Below are 16,912 nucleotides of genomic sequence, written 5' to 3' on the forward strand. Positions count from 1 at the left end.
TTCGGGGGGGGGGGGGGCAGCAAATTAACTCCCGCCCGAGCGCGTGTTTATCATATCAAAACTTTGTTGGGCAATAATTCACAAGCACCACCACATCGCAGGGACCAAAATAATTTCTGGTTGCCATGACTTGAAGGCGTAGGGACATTACCGAACATTTTGATACTCCAGGTTAGATACAGCACATATACACAGGTCACTCGACAGTTTCAGCCAGGTGGATGCCGTCCAAGGGCCTTGCCATGAGTGGGGTTTTCACGCGCTCTATACAGCGCGTGTCGTCACTGGCACCGATACTGTTACGTTGTGGCCGTCAGCCGCGGAACGAGATCGCACGGATTATCACATTGATTGGCCACCACGCACAAAAAAACTCCACATTTTACACACTGTGTAAAGTTGAGTCATAAACATTGCCTTGGCTTGCTGGTGCTTGCATGACACCCAGTGTGTTCAAACAAAACTGATAGATCTCTTCGGCGACCTTCTGAACTAGTTGTTTTTGCCCTGTGATTAACCTTGCCGCCTTATTATTTGTGGAAAGGTGAAATACCAGCCTACCTTTCCAGTTCGCTCCACGTGCTCTTCGTAGCCAGCCAAAGCGAGTCCGCGTACACAGCAAGTTCTGCTTGAAGCCAAAACACACTTAAGGAACAACTTTTCAGCCCAGTAACACACACATTGGCCCAGCCTGACCCGTGTTTTTTTTCATTTTACCGGGCTTTTTGACGATCTCACTCTTTTGCTGACTTCAGATGGAGGCATGATGTTCCGGTGTTGAATTGAGGAATGGCTGGAGAGAGCCGGGCTGGTTTTGGAAAAATTACATATTTGTGCGCAGGCTGTCGCATGGATTGTTTCCCTACTTTGTTTCCCTATTGTGGTCGATTGTTTCGATGTGTGGTCTTTTCGCCAAGTCTGTAAGCTGCTCAGTGCATTAGCGAGGAACATTAGTCACATAGATAAGACAGTGGCATTAGCCTTATTCCTCGGAAAAACCAGGAAAATGGAGACATGGTTAGGATGATATTACGGCAATATGCCTTACTCGAAACGTTAGCAGAAGTTCTGCTATTGTTTCGCTTGTAACGCTGGCGTGACTGCCTCGAAACAAAAGAAGACTTCTGCTATTGTTTCGAGAAAGGCATGTTGCCGAAATATCCACCCAACTACATTTCTATTCTCCTGTTTTTTCCAGGGAATGAGTCTAGTACTACCGTCTTTTCGCCAATTCTGTGCCAGGTGCAACGCGTTGATACCCGAGGTTCTAAATTGATAGGCTACATTCGGATCATGATTTGCACGAAATTTGTCTCTTTAAGTTTTCACTAAAATGGTGCGAAAATACATTGAGTAACAAGTCTGGCCCTAATCACGGGAGTTAGCCCCCAAATTCCATGGTACCAATGTTGGGGTCCATATCCCAAGACTTGGGACAAATCCCAGGATCTTGTAACGCTGGCGTGGCTGCCTCCAGGAACCGACGTCGGTTCCGCCGTTTTGTAGACCAGGCTCGGGTCGCATGTCGAGGTGGATGCTCCACACAAGAAAGGAAGACGGCACAAGTCCGAATACTTGAGTTTAGGATATCTTGTTTGGGGATTCATAGCTGGACTACGCAGGAAAAGTCTGCGCTGATACGTGATTATTACCAGTCCCTAGTACGCAATACTACATCGCTACATCTCACGTTTGGGTATCCCATTGCCCAAGTTATTTCCTCAGGGTTCTCTTCTCTGTTGAGGGCTGTAGGTCGGTATGGAAAAATATTGGCCGTGCGTCTTCATTTATAGCTTGCGAGTCGGACGGCATACACTAGGGAGCGATCTGTCGAGCCGGTCACGTGTTTGCCGGCACGATCGCGGGCTATCGCACGCCTGAGAAATCGCTGCGCTTTTCAGCAAACAAGTTTGCCGGCTTTCCGACCCTGCTATGCGCCTGCCGCCTTTGAAGACCCGCAGCGCATCAATAAGCCCGATCAAAGCGTGCTGCAAAAATGCCCGCCGGTCGGATCAACCTGGGAAGCGTTTGCTGACTCGGTTATCATCCCTGGATTGAGCCAATATATGGCAGCAGCCGAGGTACAAAAATGGCCGAATAAATAGCTTTGCGCGCTGTAATATCATCGATATCATCGCAAATGGTTCCTTCGTGGTATTTTCTCGTGTTATAATCTGCATCGACCAGCACTCGGTACACACCACACGCAACCGGCGCGCGGCTCATTTCCCTCGCCGCCGCCGGCGCCGCCTCGCGCCACAGCGCGGCAAACCTTCGCGGAACGCAGCCCGCCAAGGCAGTCGCTTGCACTAACTAGATCTCCGTTCTTCACCGGCGAATGAAAACCTCCTCACTGCGTTAGGCAGACCAAACCTCAGCCGGCCGTTTTCGGCCGAAAACCACGACCGAAACCCATTTGCAATTTGGCCAAGGATCACAATAAGTGCGGCAAGTCCCGGTTGCCTACGGAGCATTTCACAGCAACCAGCGCATGCTAAAGCTTTGCAGGTCTGGAAAATGGGCATCTTATGATGGCATGGGGTGGCGTAATCGACGGTGATGGTGTTAACTATATAACTTGCCAATGAATGTGCAATTTTATGATATCCAAGGGAGCCATTTCTTCACTCTGCGTGTCCCATTAGCTGATTCAGTTTATTGTAGGTCCTTTTCATATTTGTACTCAAGGTATGGTTGTACCGTAATTCCTGACCTCTGCCAACCGAAAGTACCACGACGCTCCGTACGGTCCAGGAAGGTCCTCTGGTGTAGCGTGACCTTTAGCGCAGCCGCTGTCATCGGTCGCAGGACATGCCAACCAAAAGCAACTAGCGAGCCCCTAAAGATGGAAAGTATAGACTGTAGAAATAAAATGCATGGTATTAAATGTAGTGAAGGACTCTAGCATCATTGGCGCTGCTGTTTAAGAATCTATGAACCACACAAAGTTTAAAGACAGATGGTAAATAAATCAGGATAAATAGGCGACCTGGGCGAATCATAAACGCAAGCCCTGATAATTTTGTTTTCCTCGTTTAAAAGCTGCCAACTTTTTCAGATAACCAGCTTCGGCGCCCCAATTGTAAAACAGTATGAGGTGCGCAACATGGTCATACCAGTCAGCCCACCTGTGGCAAGAGGACCTGCTGTAGAAGCATTGTGCATCACAGGGTGCTTGTTTTTCGGTCACAAAATAATCATTTCAATCCATATGCATGTGTCGTGCAGGTCATGAACTCTGGATATTACGATATATTCGTTCACCGATACATTCCAAGCCTGCATTTAACAGACTGACCAGTGGTTACTTTTACCAGTGGCCACTTTCACACCAGTGGCCAACGATTGACCAGTGGCCGCTTTTACTGAGAGCCTTACTGCGCTCTAGGTTCCGTTATTTTAGAAGCATTTTAGAGACAATCTGTGGGATCCTGGTCATAAATTGTGATGCCCCAGGAACAGCTTCCAATCGAGCTTAAACACTGGTGACATGACTATGATACGTTGATTTAAGTAAACAATGCTTTAAAACGAAACCACATCATGATTCATTCTGTATTTAAACGTTTGGCAATTTAAACTTGCCAAAATCCATGATTTTTCAATAGGTTTCTTATTTCTGAAATGGTTACCATAGAAATGTCACGCGCCCAAAGCTAGAGGTAAGCTATACCTGGCAAATTTGGTGGGATAGGTACCACGGTTCAAAATTAGTTTCGTATAAAACTGTTTATACCTATTCTGGATCTATGGATGTTGCTGATTACACGTTCTTCGAATTGCTGTATGCTTTCGTAGATAAGTTATTCCAAAGACTGGTCATCTGAAAAAGCCAGGCCACCAACGTCATCCCACAGTATCTATGTTGAAGCTCCAGCTTGGCTAAACCTGTTCTTCCTTTGAATTTCGACCTCCTCATGCCACATCAGTATCCAGAGCTTCAAGCCCAAAAGGCTAAGGCTCTTTCACAAGGTCAGCAAACTCCATCGTGACTTCTTCACGCTCAGCGAGACATGGCTGACGCCGGCGACCCCCCGACTCGCCTCCTGGTAACATTCGGCATCCGCTGCTGCTCGCTAACCAGCCAGACGGCTCAGGTAGTGAGGGCACAGTGTCAGCTCGGGCCGGGATCGGTGCGACGCGCAATAATAACGACTATACGGCTCTACCGTGACTGCAGCAAGCTAGAGATGCTTTTGACGCTTGCCAGACTATCAAAGATCGGTGATCACTTGCCATATCGTCATCAAATACGTACTGTGGCCCACTGTAGCTGTGACTGACCGTACTGTTGCGCACTGTGGCTGTGGCTGGCCGTACTGTGGCACGCTGTGCCTGACCTGAGGCATGACCTCTTCGATGCGGTGGCGCAACACACGAATGCGTCGGCTGCTTGGCCATCACATGCTAAAGCGCAGATCTTAACCGTGACCTTACGAAGCCGGACTGTGATCATGGTAAAATATGTCTGTGAATTCTCATTGGATTTTCGTTGCTGCCATGAGTCGCCTCCACATATATATATATATATATATATATATATATATATATATATATATATATATATATATATATATATATATATAATAAACTGGAGAATCCTGTACTATATTAGGATCCGTTCTTGACATGTTTATCTGTTCATGATCATAATACAGTCAAGCGCACTGGCACCCGGTTCTGTAATTTCTGTCCGCATCGGTTTATACGTGCTTCAATTTCTGAATGCAACATGTTTCGTCCAATGCCTGTCGCTGTTCCTGCTCGAGCTCTGCACTGCATTTACGTGCCTTCTTGTTACCGCGATCTCATTCCGGCTGATTGGATTTTCATCTGATTGGATTGGATTGGTGTTTTTACCTCGATTCGCTTGTACACCATCCCCTTTTGTGACTTTGAGAAACCCGCGAACTCGTGCAGCGCTTCTGGCTGGCCCTGGCGCAGAAGCATATCTATTCCGGTTGATATAGAAAAAGCCACTGGCGGAGAAAATCCCCTGAAAACCTGCCAAATGAGCTCGTTTTCTCGCTGTGCTGCTAGGTCCGCTAAATACAGAACGTCAACAATATACACTATTACGGGTGCGGAACGGGGTGGCAGCCACGGCGCAACAACACGGTGGCAGCGCAGTCGTAAGAGTTCTTGAAGTCAACTCGAAGATCAGAAGGTAACTATGCTGAACAAGGTGAGCGAATTACACCTGATCAAGCTTGAAGTACTCTGAAGTGTGCGGCTCCGTTCATATAAACACCACCGGATCCTCTCAAACTAAGTGCTTGGAGTTTGACATAAAGACGTTCTTACCTATCACGGTCAATGACGAAGCGGAACAGTGAACAGAACAGAGACCAAATAGCGAATAGTGACTCCTATAAGTATATATTATCCTTTTCCACTATAGACTTAGTATAAGGAGCGTGGCGTGACCATGGAGCGTGTGCAGATTTGGAGCGTGTATAGACAGTGCCGAGTTTGTGATGCAGGGTGCGGTCAGAGGGTATTATAGGTTAAGTGGGTGTGTTTTAGAATAATTTGGGTTATGCGCTTTTTCTGAGTGGTTTTAAGGTGTGTTGCTGCTGTCTTGTGGATAAATTGACGAAGTTTTTGGGGTTTGCCACTTCACATCCGCGCCGCGTTTCCATGTGATTAAAACTAGGATATATTGGGAAATAGGTCGGGGTAAGTAAGTTTTGAGAGAAGTGGCTGATTTTTTTGATTGATTAGAAAGGCTTCCGGCTATCTTCTTGCCAGTTGTATGGTTTGGTACGCAACAGTTTTATGGTGTAATAGTAGTCTAAGTAGTTTAAGAGCTAAGTTGTAAGACAGTCTAAGACAGATAATAATAATAAAGGGCTAAGAAACAGAATAAATCAAAACACTAAAGAAAACAAGAAAGCGTACTATCTCGACTAACGCTAGAAGGTGTGAGTGCGGGTGTGAGTTGGTTAGTCAAGAGATCTATAGCCTGAAGAAAGAGCCAGGGAAGGCGCAGAGTGTGTGTCAAGAAGCAAGGAGTAAAAATACAATTCTGAGGAGAGACATATTTTTACGGATAGACAGGATTGTTTAGATTTCAGTTAGGCTGAGGAGTTGGCCAAGTGTGAACTGATTGTGGTGAGCTGAAAAGTGAGGCTTTAGCGATCTGTGAGGAAATCCAGAGCATTAAGGTTAGGTTATGTAAGGCTAGGCGGGACAGGCATGAGGAAAGTAGGCCAGATGTAGGTCCGGATGATGTAAGGGAGGGACCATCCTCTCACCGGGGTGAAGCATGGCATAGAGCACGGAAAGGGTTGAGGCATACATGTGGAAATGTAGAAACTGTTGTGCCTACTAGGAATAGTTTTACAGCACTGCAGGGCGATACCAGGGTAGGGTAGGGCAGAAAGACAGCGATGACGAAGCAGGGATTGTGAATATAGGGGGATTCTAGAATGAGATACTTTAATAGGGTGTTCTGTAAGGCCAGGAAAGGAGGGAGATGTTTCACGAAGCCTGGGGCCAATGCCAAGGACATATTGCCGGTGAAAGCGCAAGTCACCAGCAAAAACCAGACCAGTGCAGTCTTGCAGATATGAGTAAAGACCAATGCAGATAGGAGTAAACAATATAAGGCAAAAGAAGACTGAGAAGGTGATGAAGGATATTAAAACTCCTTTGGCCGTTCTACATCAAAGCGGAGGTAAAAAGACCGTGACAGGTATTTTGCCTACGTTCGGAGCATCTCCTGAGTGGAGTTCCAGGGTGCTGGCAGCCAACGCTAGGGTAGAGAAACTTTGTGACGAGCTTGGCCTCACGTTTGTTCATGAGTGTGATATGTTTTCCACTCAAGAGACCTGTATCAGAGGGATGAACGCCACATATCTAAAAAAGTTGTTCAAGTCCTGAGCAGGATGCATGAACATGTTCTTCACGGAAACTAGCTTCTGGGAATGCCAGGGTAAACATAGAACACATAGGAAACGATAATTCAAATTTCCTGAACAGTGAGCCAAAAAGAAGACTATGAAAGTTTAGAAAAGAAAGCTCTGTGTAAATACGCGAAGTATCAGGAACAAATTAAGCAAACTTCAGTTAATATGCAGGAAGAAAATTTAGACCTGATAGCCATCACTGAATCTTGGATCCGTGAGCACCTTTAGGGGACAATTTACAGGAATTTGAAGCATCTGGTTGCAATATGTTTACTATTCGAGAAAAGCGAAACAAAGAGGCGGAGAACTAATCTGTTTAAAGCAGAATACAAAACGTGAAGTTGTACGTAGTATGAAGAAGAGCGATAGTAAAGGATCCATTTGGATTGATTTGATAATGCCGAAAGGTCGATTTAATCGATAATACCGACATTACGCGTTGCTACATTGTGCTGGCTGCGATGGCCAACAACGGGCGGTTTAGCGGAGACTACAGCTTCACTTTTCTTATCAAGACTGGAAGCATGCGTGCTCGAAACTGCCACGCATAGTTGTTCGCTAATGACTATTTAGGTGCTCTAATTGTTTTGATGCGCGTTACACCGATCCCGTCCCGAGCGACCACTGCAATGCTGTCGTACCCTCGGACACGCCGAGCGACCACTGCAATGCTGTCGTACCGGCCATAAAGAGATAACTTACCAGTTGTAGTTGCAAACATTTTTTTCAGCAGAAATTATCTACCCGGCTGTGTGCATTGATAGATACATAAGTCGTTACGCCGTTGTGTAACAATGCAGTTGATGATGAGTCCCTCTGCTTCATTCGGTTACGGAAACATTAGTAAAATAAGCAAGTGCAAAAACGAGCAGCTGACGGGACTAAGGTGGGTATGGGTGTGTCGAGTTTCTCTGGACCGCAACCCCCCTGGGTTAGACGTTTAGGTCAGCACCAGGTCAGAGATTGACCAGCTCGAAGAATAGCATGCGTGGTTCACAGCTGTTGGCAGCGGCGCATACGGATGGGCTGCACGCTAGAGTCATTATACTCGTACCATCATCAAAGAGGGGTGTTTGCAGTGGTCCGTGTAGCGGCCCGAGTGCAACGCGCAAGAATGGTTGATCAGCCGCCCTATGGTTGGCCGCTCCCCCTGTGTGGCAGAGTATGGTAGCAGGTCCAGAGCACTGGCCGAGACGCCAACAGTGGTATTCAGCTTGCCTCTGATTTGGTCTTGCTACAGCGAGTATCGTTTCAGGTGCAGCACAAGGGTGCGTGGAAACCGCTGGGTCCGGAAGTTCTTGGAGCACTTCCGGCGTTTCTGGCACATGGAGTACGCCAGCTTTTGATATCTATTAACTGTCTATGAACCATAAGTCTCCACTCTACACACTCAAAGTTGTTGTCAGTTCAACAGCCTCCAAGTGAACCCCCACAAGACGTATCCCAACATCTTTGGTACCAGATCCTCCATGAAAAAGACATCCAGCTCCTACATCACTCCATCAGCGCCATGTATCACAGCAGCCCCATGTACCACTGTGCAGGTCCAGGACCACTGGACGTGGTCCTGGACGCCTGTATTTCAAATGTTGGGTTCAGTTAATGTAACAGTGTCAGGCTCCCACGAGCGGTCCGTAGAAACGTTGATTGCTCGCGCCGGCCGCAGATCGTCGTGGCCACCGAAATGGCCAGCACAAAATTGGGTGCAACAGTACAACATGCTGGCCTTGTATCCTCAGAAACTTCAGGCGGGGGAGGGGGGACGTCGCATCGGCTCTCCAGTGAGGCCGGCATATTCTTTTCAGAAAGAGCTGTCGGGCTGATGAGAAGCTGTTCACAAACTTCTCTGCAATTTCTCTGTTTATGGCAGGTGTTGCGTGACAAAGTTGTGGATTAACAACATAAAGACCTTTTTTGGTGACGGCTGACTGGGGCGGCCTAGATTGACCTGAATTGATCACACTAGGTCGTTTTGGCCATCTAAACACTCCTCTGGCTATTGAGGGCTCCGTCGCCGAAGTACTTTAGGCATCTTCAAATCCCTCAGGACACTTGGGATCTTCTTAACTGCTCAGGGCGCTTTCGGACACTGGAAGGCCCCTTCCGTCGCCCAAGGGCCCTTCTGGATGCTGAATGAATTCCCTGACCGTCTAGGAGACTTTCTGGGCACTCAGGAGGTGCTTAGTTCTCATCTTGCCGCTCGGGGACTTTGCTCGTAAGGGGTCTGACCAGCCATCTAGCCATTCAGGGACCATTTTGGCTCCCAAGCAGTTCTCCAGTCACTAACATTTATTTCTGGCTGCTCAGGGTCCCCACTGAAAGCCGTCAATACCACCTTGCGGAGACTGATGTCATGGCTAGAGATCCTGCGGTTACGGTGCGGGAGTGGGGCGTCCATTTTTCCTGACCTCGTAAGCCGCAGAATCTGGGGTCTTGTGAAGGTGTACGCAGGGCTGTTTTTGCTGCGAGCAGAGTGAAGGACAAAATGAGTGTGGTCACTGGTGGTGCGTGCCAGTGGCGTGTACTGATCTTGATATGATGAGGAGGGTGCGCGAGGTTTGTACTTCTGGGAGAGAGCATTGTCTTGGTATTCTTCAAGCCTAATGGCTCCCAATACAATGTGATATATCGTAACCTGTCTCTATCTTTATGTTTGCGTTTGAACATGACAAGGTAGTGATGCCATCAAGCTGAAAGAAACATTAGCATCCATGTTACAGGGGGTACAAAGGCAATTTGCTACTTCATTGTACTCTTGACAGCATTTTGAACCTAGTTAGGTATAACAGCGTGTAATTAATCCATTGCATGCCATTATATTAGTAATTTGTTTTGGCAGTAGCGGCAGGTCTGCGCAGCTCATTAATGCACGTGCTTGGTATAAGCTCACATGATGCGGCTTTGCAAAATTGCCTTTCTCTTAAGAGCGCTGAAAATATAGTGTTATATCATTATGGTTGCACATCTACTGTATTGGCCAATTTTGCATGCAGGCAAGAATTGCTTGCGAGTCATCCATGTCATAATAACTGCAACTTGTGCGAGATGCTGACTGTTGAGAAAGGTATAGAAGTATTGCTGCTGGTTTCTTGGATAGCTCTCAATAACATTTTATCATGAGCCTTGTGTGCACTGGCAGCTTCATCACTTCCTCGCATTTCACCCATCTAACCATAACTACATACACTTGTCATGTCTCCAGCCGTAGACAAGGCCAGCGTGTTTAGAGTGTCAGTTCAATACGTGTACTATTTTCTTGTTATACATGTGTTACATGTGTTACTTGTGTGGACAATATGTTTGAGTGAAGCAGCCTGATGGCTGCAGCGTGCCGGGTGGCTGCGGAAGCAGACGACGCACTGCATCTTGCTCACCTACATCTTGTGTATTCCCAAAAAAGGCTGAGCAAATGATGTCACTTATTGGTTGTGTGCTCTGCTGAAAGTGATTTGTATATAGTACCATGTGTTATTGGTCGGTGATATGTCAGATGAGGAGGTAATGCAAGAATGAACGCTTGACCCATCTTTACATGCTGGAATTAGTTAAGAAAGCAGCAGGGATTGCTCTACAAAAACGGTATCATTGCTCATTATGCCATGCCACAGCGTAACACTGATGTAGTGCCACAATGACACTTTTGACCCGTGCCATAACACAATGTACCACAATGTTTGACTACTCCATGTCAAGCCTTTGAGATTGCAGCCTATAAGTTATGAATGACTGGTAACAACTGATTTAACACTGCGGAAGGACTATCACCAGCGAGAATGCCGTTCCACCACAACGGTTATGTCAGTGTTAACTAGTAATTGCATAAATAATCCTAAGCAAGAACAACATTCTTAGTAGCTCAACCTTACTATCTCGGCCATAGCAATAACAATGCTTCGGCAATCAAGTCAGAACAATGTTACATATTTATTAATTTTTGCATGCAGATCCATTTCCAGTTACAAATAATAAAGAAAGTAACTCATGTGCACATCACGTCATATAAATGCCAGGACTACAGCACTGCAGGCAAGGCTAGGTCAACAATATAGTATTTAAATTCTCAGCAGTCCTTGGCAGGTTTCGGCTAGATATTCGTGACACTACATGACAGTTTTCACAGCATGTCGTGCTTTGATATTAATAATGTGCCATGAAAGCTGGCGGTCGGTACGTTGCGTACGTCAAACGGCCCGCCAAAGCCTTCCTTACGACCAATACCAAGACAAAAATCCACAAAAAGTCATTCACTTATCCGCCACCGGACACAGCGCCCGCGCAACGAGAATGGCCGACTGACGTTAGCTTTCATGCGTTTCGAAGGTATTCTTTAGGTCTGGCTGCCAGATGCTGCCAGGCTTTGCTGTCGTCATAAAACGATTCCATGATACCATGAAACGATGACGCAACGGGGCGCATTTTTGCAACCTGAAATTTCGCTACTTAGTGTTGTTTTGAGCCTTGAAAGCTGCACCAGTTGTTACAAGTAAGCCTTTTCCACCATATTTGCTGATGATCTCAATATCTTCGAATGTGGAACATTCCTTTCAAGATATCCGCCTGCGTAAAAGCGTGCCGAAAGGCTGGGGTCCCGGATCGGCGTGTAAAATCCGAGTGCGGTCAGACAGAGCGCTTAGCGGCTCAGAGCTCAGAGCTCTCTTGTGGGTCTCTTAGAAAATCTTAAGGGTTATCATTGACGATCAAATTCTTTTTTCCAGTAGTTGGATTTAATTCTGCTGTTTTAAACGGAGTTGCTGTTTGTCACGTGTTATGAAAAACCTCAACACATTCTGCGCGGAGAACATACTGAAGCGCGGCTCAAAAGGGCAGAGCATGCCAATGCTCAGTTACGAATTTATGTGCGGCTTAATTTTCGTGAAATTGGAACACATCTTCAGACTATGGCCCAGATAGGGACAGGCACACGAGTTCAACAAAACTAAAGATTTCGCGCCTCCAGCGCGTCCAAATCAACAAGCGAGCTGTTAGGCTTCTGCATAAAAATGGCAGCAGGGAGGACTAGGATCGGCGGTAGCAAGGTTTGTGTTGTGTTGGTGGGACCCCATGTCATTTCATTGTTCAAACGGCGGTAAAACATTAAGCCAGAGCCCGGAATTTCTGGTGCTTTCGGTCCCCCAAACAATGTAACAGTCGTCTAATGTTGGGCTGCAGCCGTAAATAATTGTTTTCTGTTTTTTTTTTGTTCCTGGTTTTGCTGAGCGTGACAAAGATACGAAGCAACCGGTGCTTGTTCTCCTTAAACAGTTCCGTGATCCCATCTTTCTGTGACCCCGAAACAACCGTCTTCTAGCAAAACCCAGTTTAAACCTGTATGTATGGAATGCTGTGGCGCATCGCAAGGCGCCCACCAGGCAACACATGTCGCGCCAAGCTTGGAGCATGCGTAGGATTTGGTAGACAGTATGAAGATGGTTGGGATGGGGCTCAAAGCGCACACGTGATTTCCGTAAGGGCACATGGCCTCGACTGGGCCCGTATGTTCGACGCCATCGCCAAGTTCAATCTGCCGACGGTTGTAATTTTGTCATGCATTCAGCGGTCCTGGCTGCCGAGGTCCCTCGCCGTTTTTTTCGCGCTCGAGGATGGCAAATCCAGCCGTAGATCAACCTTAAGCGTGAGCCCACGGCAAGTCCCGAGGGCGGAAGAAGACTGCCTTTGTGATTGAACAGTCCCGTTGAGTAAGGCCGGTGTGCTTGCGTTCTTCCCAGGCACAGCTATCCTGGCATTAGTTGAGCGACATTGTGTAACTGACGATTCGGTGGCGTGCATGATATGACAAGTTGCGGCGATAAAAGAGGCTTTCGGTGATACACCGATATCTGATTACACTGCTGGGCATGGACGTCGTTGCCATTTCTTGCACATGGTATCGCGTCACGCTGTTAGCGACAATTTTGCTTGCATAAATTCTGTCAGCGACATGACATACACTTTTACCATCCCTGATGTAGTTGTCAGCAGCCCCGACACAGGACATCGGCCCCGACTTGTAATCTGTTCGTGGTGTTGTGTCTTTTAGTGACAAGACAATTCCATGACTTAAGGTGGGGGAGGGCCAGATGGTAGTCATTGCTGGCACCCCACCTTTAAAACACGCGCATGAGTAAAACTTAGTAAAGGAACAAAAAGTTTAGAGCATAGGAACATTCAATCGAGCATAGATGGCCCGTAATCTATGCTCGATTGGTCCCTCTTATGGGCCCAAGATGACCGATGCATGCCGGAGACCCTTTCAGCCACTGTGGAAGTTCGATTTTGTGTCATTTTCTGGGATGGTTCATGGTTCCATATTGCCTCAACTACCGGTCAAGTTACCAGTCAAGTTAAACATCTGTTTTTGTAGTCATACTTCAATAAGTCGCGCCACCCACATGGCACAGCTGTCGAGATCCATACCTCACTTGATGATTGAGCAGATGCGTGCCGAGACAAGTTCGGCTGAGTCCGCATTACGGTACCCATTATGCCCGCCAGTTAAACCCTGGAACGCTTGCCACGCGACTGCACGTGTGAAGCCGTTCCAGTAGGGCCGGTTACAGCATGCCCTGTGCAGACTGTGGTTATTTCGGTCGGTTTGTTTTAGACTTCCTATTCAGAGCCGGCTTCTTACCAGGCAGGTTTATTCAGAGTCGGGCTTCGGAGGCAAAATATTGGGCATAAAATAACAAACACTTTGGAACAACCAAGAACGAGGGCTACCACAGAAAAACAACACATCGCCAACATCAACAGCCTGTGCAATCTGTCGACACTGGCTGGTGCGAGTGCCCGTCGTCACTCACGTCGACCGTAAAGCCGGTTACGGTGAACGTCTTCTGCGGCGGGTCGTTCTGCGGCAGGAAGCGGTAGAACTCGGCCTTGTCCTTGTACCACTTGACGGCGTACAGCCGCGTACCGAGCGCAGTGTACTGGCAGGCCAGGCGCACATCCCGGCCGCGGAGCACGTACCTCGGCACGTGCAGCTCCTCGATCTCCACCTTGCCGACCGTCACTGCCCAGGAGGCGCAGGTCAGAGCGAGGTTGAGCAGTGCACACAGCAGCACGGCCCCATTCCCATCTACGTCGCATGCGCTGTGCCCGCGCTCACGAACTATCTGCCAAATGTGACTTAGGAGGCAGTTAGGGTTATCTTGGCTGGGTCAAAGTTTGCAGGTGTTTCGTCAAGAAATGTAAGCGAGAACCATTACCTAGCAGCGAAACTTCATGTCCAGACGTGTAACTTCGCGCAGCAAGTTCCATTTTAATTTTATTGAATGCGCCAGGCGTCTTGCTATTTTTATTATTTTGTAATTTCACATATTGCACATTATATTCCTATCAAAATGTCACTATTCGTCATATATATATATATATATATATATATATATATATATATATATATATACACGTCATATCAAAATATACGTCAGGCGTCTTGCTATTTTCATTATTTCGTAAGTTCACATACTGCACATTATATTCCTATATATCAAAATATCACTATTGTATTTTTTGTCATGTTTACTATTTAGCATGAGCATAAGGCATGCGAGATAGCAGTTCTGGTAATCGCGAGTGCTTCGGCAAAGGAAGGTAAAAATCAATACCGAAAGACTTGTGAAAAAAAAGACTCTAAAAAGATCCGGAAGGAACGGAAAGAAGAACAGGAAGGAAGAGAACTTCCGAAAGACTCAGAAAAGACCTGTCTCACTTTCTGGGCTGGGAAGGGCCAACCTCTGGTCTGGAGTGCTCCCATTCGTAGGCTCAGAAAGCCAGTGGACGGTGTATCCGCCGGCAAACTGTCCCTCATGTATGAGGTGAGGGCTAGACCAATCTTTCCCCATGTTTAAAGGTGGCCCAAATGGGAGCCCCGACTGATTCAAGGAGGAGGTTCGTTTATTTTGGGTCACCTCAGTAAGCATAGAGAGCCCATCTCTAGTCGGGGAACGACCAATTTCAAGGCGAGAGACCCCTATAACAGTTTCAGACACGAGGAGGGCCCTTTTCCTGCCCGAAAAAGGCCCCTTTGTGGACTTAAAAGGTCCCGAGCACAGAAAGGGTCCTCTCAGGTCCGAAAAGGGCCCATGGTATATTCAAGTAGGACCCTTCTTAAATCATGTGAAATAACACGTTTTAGACGGAGAACGTGGCATCTCAGGCTCGGAAAAGGCCCACCTAAATACTGCAGCCCGGAAAAAAGTCTATCTCAGGTCCCACAACTTCCATCTTATGCAAGGGGAGAGGCCAAAGTTTTGGTAATAGCTGGTGGAGATGGCATGCAGCTTGATAAAGGGTTCCCGGTGAAAAGGCATCCCAAAATATCACCGGATTTGGTCATGTTATTTCGAGGGCCCAAGAGTTCTACATTGGTCATCATCATGCTGACGAATGTGTTCGTTGAGGGGACCAGTGGATTTAACATTAAGCGGACCCCTTACCTTTCACGCACAGGGAGCCGCGTAAATAAAGCACTGGAAGGCCCCATTGCCTTTCCCGGTCAGGGGTTAGAAGGGATTTCCACTCAACCCGTAACCCGGGATACCTGCCGGCTTCTATTCTGGAGGCACAGCTGGCCGGGGCCCCCTGGTCAATCAGGAGGGCCGCAGGGGATGTATCATGTATCATATATCGGTCCCCTCCCTGACGCGAAAGGCCCTCAGACCGGAGCAATTTATCTCGGATGGACGCAAGGGCCGTGGACGTCATAGTATCGCCCCCCACAGACGCCAAAGTATCGCTCACCGACACAGGGGGTCTAATAATTGGCGGATGATGCCTGTTCGCTTTGTCGGCCCCTGATCAAAACGGGTGAAGCTCCACGGCCACGTTCATTTTTGGGCCCGTGCCTGACACAGGACCCTTTCACTGTCTCATTATGAACCCTTTCATTGCCATTTGCCGTTTTTCATTGCTGTTTATTCTATCTCCTTTTATTACCAGCGAGTCCGGTCGACTTAAAGACGTTTCCTGACATTCGGGGTCACCTTCCTGTCCCTGTTGAGAAAACGGAACCATAGCCGACTCGGGGCTCTTGCCATCAATACAGGGTCCACTGTTAGACGCATTGTGGGTCTCTTGACCAACACAGTGGTGCCCCATTGCCACAGGGATCTCGACCAATGCAGAGTCCTCTGAATGACCATCGCGGGCCCCAGGATAGTCCCGGCTTTGAAAATGGGTTCTGGGTCGCTACAGGGCAGACTGTTTGAAATTCGTGATGGCGAATCGGCTCGCGAGCCTTCGTTGCCCCCAGGGGCCCCCAATCGGTGCAGAAGGCCCTCCGATGGATGCTTGTGGGCCGGGATTCCTTGATACAGCATCTGGCCAACTTTTCGGGCCCGCTAGTCGGGTCCTTGATCGTCGGTCCCGAGGAGCTCTAATGGCACGTCTGAACCAAAGGGGAGACATGTGTGCCCCCGTTGCCCCCTCCCCCCCCCCCCGACCTGCGCCCCGCCTTCAACTTATGATGGACCCATCTCGGGTCCGGAAATAATCCATTTCCAGGTAAAAAAAAACGCCCACGTAAGTTTAGGCCTGTAAATTATCTTTCTCCTATCAGGAAAGACCCATCGTAGACAAAGAAACGGCACATTTTCGGTTAGGAAGGGGCCCATGGTAGGCTCAGAAAGGGCCCTTTTAGATATGGAAAGAGTCATTGCAGACTCAAAAAGGCCCTTCTAAATCGTCGGACTATCCACTGTAGGCTGACACAGTAAGCATATCATGTGCCGAAAAGGCACCTCTCATTTTTCAGAACCGGGATACACCCACGTCTGGATAGGCTGAAAAATGGCTCACGTTGGGTCTCGGAAGTGTCAGTTCCTCATGCTAGACAAATCACAGATCAAGTCCGTGAAGGATACATTTTTGCTTTTAACCTTGAGAATATTCCCTTTCAAACATACAAATGTCTGGAATGTGATGATGTTATCTTTAGCCCAGAATGAGCTATCACTAATCGGGAGAAGACCCACGTTGGCCCCCCTCGCCCCGCAGAACATGTT

General features: G+C 47.6%; 1 protein-coding gene across 1 annotated transcript in view; it reads right to left on the reverse strand.

The window, feature by feature from the left end:
• The window catches only part of LOC119098783 (uncharacterized), a 112,922-nt gene that overhangs the window by 77,279 nt on the left and 18,731 nt on the right, over positions 1 to 16,912 (reverse strand). Inside the window, exon 2 of the mRNA XM_037221828.1 lies at positions 13,712 to 13,920. Coding sequence (XP_037077723.1) covers positions 13,712 to 13,920 — 209 coding nt within the window. The remainder of the gene's footprint in view (positions 1 to 13,711; positions 13,921 to 16,912) is intronic.

Source organism: Pollicipes pollicipes, unplaced genomic scaffold, assembly GCF_011947565.3.
Source record: "Pollicipes pollicipes isolate AB1234 unplaced genomic scaffold, Ppol_2.1 Scaffold_2555;HRSCAF=2994_pilon_pilon_pilon, whole genome shotgun sequence".
NCBI lineage: Eukaryota > Metazoa > Arthropoda > Thecostraca > Pollicipedomorpha > Pollicipedidae > Pollicipes > Pollicipes pollicipes.